The sequence below is a fragment of the Plasmodium falciparum genome, assembly GCF_000002765.6.
Source record: "Plasmodium falciparum 3D7 genome assembly, chromosome: 10".
Classification (NCBI taxonomy): Eukaryota; Apicomplexa; class Aconoidasida; order Haemosporida; family Plasmodiidae; genus Plasmodium; species Plasmodium falciparum.
Window position 1 is genome coordinate 1,177,501 of NC_037281.1, and position 5,000 is coordinate 1,182,500.

The 5,000-nt window shown below is 18.0% G+C and overlaps 2 protein-coding genes across 2 annotated transcripts in view; one reads left to right on the forward strand and one right to left on the reverse strand.

Annotated features, from left to right (window-relative positions):
• The window catches only part of PF3D7_1028600 (conserved Plasmodium protein, unknown function), a gene marked incomplete at both ends in the record, with an annotated part of 1,389 nt that extends 1,040 nt beyond the window's left edge, over positions 1 to 349 (reverse strand). The window contains one exon of the mRNA XM_001347528.1: positions 183 to 349. Coding sequence (XP_001347564.1) covers positions 183 to 349 — 167 coding nt within the window. The remainder of the gene's footprint in view (positions 1 to 182) is intronic.
• A 3,155-nt stretch (positions 350 to 3,504) lies between these two features.
• Positions 3,505 to 5,000, forward strand: part of PF3D7_1028700 (merozoite TRAP-like protein) — a gene marked incomplete at both ends in the record, with an annotated part of 1,497 nt that continues 1 nt past the window's right edge. Inside the window, one exon of the mRNA XM_001347529.1 lies at positions 3,505 to 5,000. This exon is cut by the window's right edge and continues 1 nt beyond it. Coding sequence (XP_001347565.1) covers positions 3,505 to 5,000 — 1,496 coding nt within the window.

Sequence of the window (5,000 nt, forward strand, 5' to 3'; positions counted from 1 at the left end):
TATATGTATAGATATATATATATTTTTTTTTTTTTTTTTGGCTGTTTTTTATTTTATTAAAAAAAAAAAAAAAAAAACCACCTGAACAAGTTCCTTGTATGCATATATATAAATTGTTGTAATATAAAAAAAATAACAAAAATATATTTTATTTATTCATATTTTTATTCTTGTCTTTTTACCCTTGTTGAGAAACATGTTCATCATCATTTTTTAAATTACATTCTTCACCTTCGGCAATATTAAAAACTTCAACATTATTTTTTAATTCATCACTTTTCTCTTCACAATTATTTTTATTTGAAATATCAGTATTTGCATTTACATTATCATTATTTAAATTTTCCATTATATTAAAATAATGTATAATTCAAAAAGAAAAAAAAAAAAAAAAAAAGAAAAAAAAAAAGAAAGAAAAAAAAAAAGAAAGAAAGAAAAAAAAGATAATAATAATAATAATAAAATGAATGAATAAATAAATAAATAGAGATGATAAAGAGGAACAAGAAAAAATAAAAAAATTAAAAATAAAAAATTAAAAATTAAAAATAAAATATATGAAATATATAAGATACTATTGATTATGTTTAAAATTTAAGTATTTTATAAAAAAATACATCTTAATATTGAAACTATTCACATTCATATTTTTTCAGTATATATATACACATTTGTATATTTAAAATAAAATGATAATGATAAAGATATTATGTATATATATTATTTATGATATAAAAAAATAGTGCCATTAAATTTAAGTTAATAACCAAAATATACCCATGTGAGTATATATGAGAATAATATAATCTCGTATTTATTCTTATATTCTAGCCATATTGAAGGGAAAAAAAAAAAAAAAAAAAAAAAAAAAAAAATATATATATATATATATATAATATATATATATTAAAGCGTAATAATGCACAAAAAATGTTATATACTTTGGCAAATATTCAATCACTCTTGTTTTTATTTTACCCACTATAAATTAACAAAAGAGAAAAATAATAAGAAATATAAATAAATAAATATATATTTATTTATTTAACTCTCGTTGGAGAATAATATATAAGGTATAAATATATATTTTTTTTTTATTAAAATAACTTTTAAAAAAAAAGAGAAATATATATATATATATATATATATAATATATTATCTATCAAAATATCATTTATTAAAAATTTCACCTCGAGTGTCTTTTCTTACAAATGTGTAAAAATATTCATTAGTTATTATGTTATGTGTAAAAAAAAAAAATAATAAATAAATAAATAAAACCTATAATAAAATTTATACATTAATTAAAAAACGTTTTTTACAAAAATGTGTAAAATATTAAGCGGAAAAAAGTATTAAATTATAATAAAAAGATAATAATATATATATATATATATATATATATATATATATTATTTTTCTCGAATAAAAAAAAATTACCCCACTATTTTACTTTTTTTTTCTAAATATTATATACAAATTAAAATAATATAAAAATATTAAACTATAATTAAAATTATTTAGTATTATTTTTTTTTTTTTGAAGGGGAAATTGGAAAATTGAGAAAATTATAAATTATTTATATAACTTGTTTTATTACTTTTTTTTTTTTTTTTTTTTGGAAAAATTGTTGTGTAATAAGATAAAAAAAAAAAAAAAAAAAAAAAAAAAAAAAAAAAAGTGGCTAGCTCTTTTTTCCCTTAAATATATATATATATATATATATATATATATATGTAGTATATGCAAAACCAACAAGAATGAGAATTATAAATAAGAATTAATATAATAAATATAAATCTTATAATTTGTTGTTTGTTTGTTTCTTTTTTTTTATTATTTTTTCTATTATAAAGTTTTATATATGTGACCATTATATTTATTATTAACTTTGTTTTGTTTTCCATGTAACGAGATAATTTATTTAAATTTGGTTACATTTTTTTTTTTTTTTTTTTTTTTTTTGGGAAAAAGTCTATATGAATAATAAAGGTACATTAAGGATAAAACCATAAATGAAACATGCGTTAAAATTGGTTTTTTTTAAAGAGAAATGAAAAAAGAACAAAAAAAAAAAATATATATATATATATAATAATAATAATAAATGACAATTATATATAAGGAAAAATAAGTTAAAATGTATAATTAAATATATATATATATATATATATATTATATGTTATTAATGAAATGAGAATCTCTTTATTATAACATGTATAATATTATACATACCAATTTAATAACCATATTGATTATATATATATCATTTTTTTTTTTTTAAGCATTTATAGCACATTTTATTTTATATAGGAGATGTGTAAAGTACACCCTTAACATTTTATAATATATATATATATATATTTAAGATTTTGATCGGTTTAATTCTTCAATGGTATATAATATATATATATATATTATATATATATTATTTTATTTTATGAATAGCTATTATAATATATGTATTATAATATATTAATAGTAAAAGGTACTCATTATATGTTAATATATAACATGTTATGTTTTATTTATAAAATAATAATAAAAGAACAACCTTTAACAATATATATATATATATATATGATTTTTTTTTTTTTTTTTTTTTTTTTTTTTTTTTCTTTTTTGTGTATTTCTTAAACAATTTTAAGATATATATATATATATATTTATAATGATTGAACAGATTAAATACATTTAATATATATGTGTACATTCCAAAAAGGAAAAAAAAAGAAAATATATATATATAATAATATACGTATATATAATATATATATATATATATATTTTTTTTTTTTTTTTTTTTTTTTTTTTTTTTTGCGCTCATGTGTATACTTTTATATATGTAACATTTAGTAAGAACAGTATGATATAATAAATATTATAAATATTCCTCACATGTTTTATATTATTTATTTTTTTAGAATTCTTTATATATTATACAGAAAGAAGAGCTGCTATTTTTATATTATAATATATTTTTGTAACATATACATATGAACATGAACATTTATAGTGATATAATTTTTCTATGTGTGTAATTATTTTTAATTTATATTTATATCCACATAAAATAATTGTCTCTAAACATTAGATAAAATAAAAGAATAGTTGTTTTATTATTATTATAATTTTTTTAAATATTTATTTTTAATAAATACCGATATAAAAATTAAGAGAATTTTTCCCAAAAAAAAAAAAAAAAAAAAAAAAAAAAAGAAATTCCTTTCGATCTATTATATTATATTATATTATATATATATATATATATATATATATATATATATATATATTATATATATTATATATATATTTATATATATGTATATATTTTTTTTTATGTGGGAGAGACATTTAAGAAGTAATATTATATACAATATATATCATTTTATTTTATTTTATTATATTTTATATTAATTTATTTTTTCCATTTAAAAAAATATAGGGTGATAATAATTTTTGCATACACATGTTGTTATGTTATAATAATAGAATGAAAAAAGATGAAGAAAACAATACTAAATTTATATTTGATAAATATATTATTTGCCTTATCTGACGTAAAAGGTATATCAACACATGATACATGCGATGAATGGTCAGAATGGTCTGCATGTACTCATGGAATCAGTACCAGGAAATGTTTAAGTGATTCTTCTATTAAGGATGAGACACTTGTATGTACAAAATGTGATAAATGGGGAGAATGGTCAGAATGTAAAGATGGGAGAATGCATAGAAAAGTTTTGAATTGTCCTTTTATTAAAGAAGAACAAGAATGTGATGTAAATAATGAAATGGCGGAGGACACACATATGAATAATAGCTATATATATTTCAACGCAGATGATGGTGATAATGAATATGAAGATCATGATGATAAAAATGATGATGATAAAAATTATGATAATGAAAATGATGATGATAAAAATGATGATGATAAAAATGATGATGATAAAAATGATGATGATAAAAATGATGATGATAAAAATGATGATGAGGAAAATTATAATGATACTGAAGAAAAGGTAAAAAATAATGATATACATAATTCTAGTGCTAATAGTAATAATGAGGTTACTAATTTCATACAGATAAAAGATAAAATTATGATTAAACATAAAACAACAAATATACATCCAGTGAATTTTATACAAGAAAAATATACAAGAAATAATAAATATAGATCTGATAATTTTTCTAAAATATTAAATAACATGAATCATATAAATAATAATAATTATAATAGTAGAAGTAGTAGTACTTCTTCGAAAAATGCTAGAGGTTATAGAGGAGGAAGCAGTAATATGTATCCACATGTACCAAATTACACGAGTTCTTCTGTACATAATAGTACAAATAATGAAAGAAAAAGTGATGAAGACTTGGATAATATAGAGGGTGATAATATAACTAAAGAAGAAAGGATTGTTCCAATAAATAACAAAAATTATGATAATCATGATGAACATAGTAATATACACGAGCATGATACATCTCGTAATGTAGATAATGAAAAATATAATTCAAATGATGATTTACCAAACTTGTCGACTTATGATTATGATATGAATAATGATTCTTATAAAAAGAATCACATGAAAAAACCTATGGATTCTATTAAAGAAGAACAAACAAAACAAGAAAATAATCAGAACAATGAAAAAGTATCCTCCTCAGAAAAACAAAATGATGATATATCTGCATTATATGAACATATGAATACCAAGGATCAAGAGCATACACAACATGAACAACCAAATGACAGTGCACATGGTCACTTTGAAGATTACAGTAAATTATATATTGCTAGTGGTGTAGCTACTCTTGTACTCTTGGGAGGAAGTATAACTTTCTATTTCTTACGTAAAGAAAAAACAGAAAAAGTTGTACAAGAAGAAACAAAAGAGGAAAACTTTGAAGTCATGTTTAATGATGATGCTCTCAAGGGAAAGGATAACAAAGCTATGGATGAAGAAGAATTCTGGGCACTCGAATG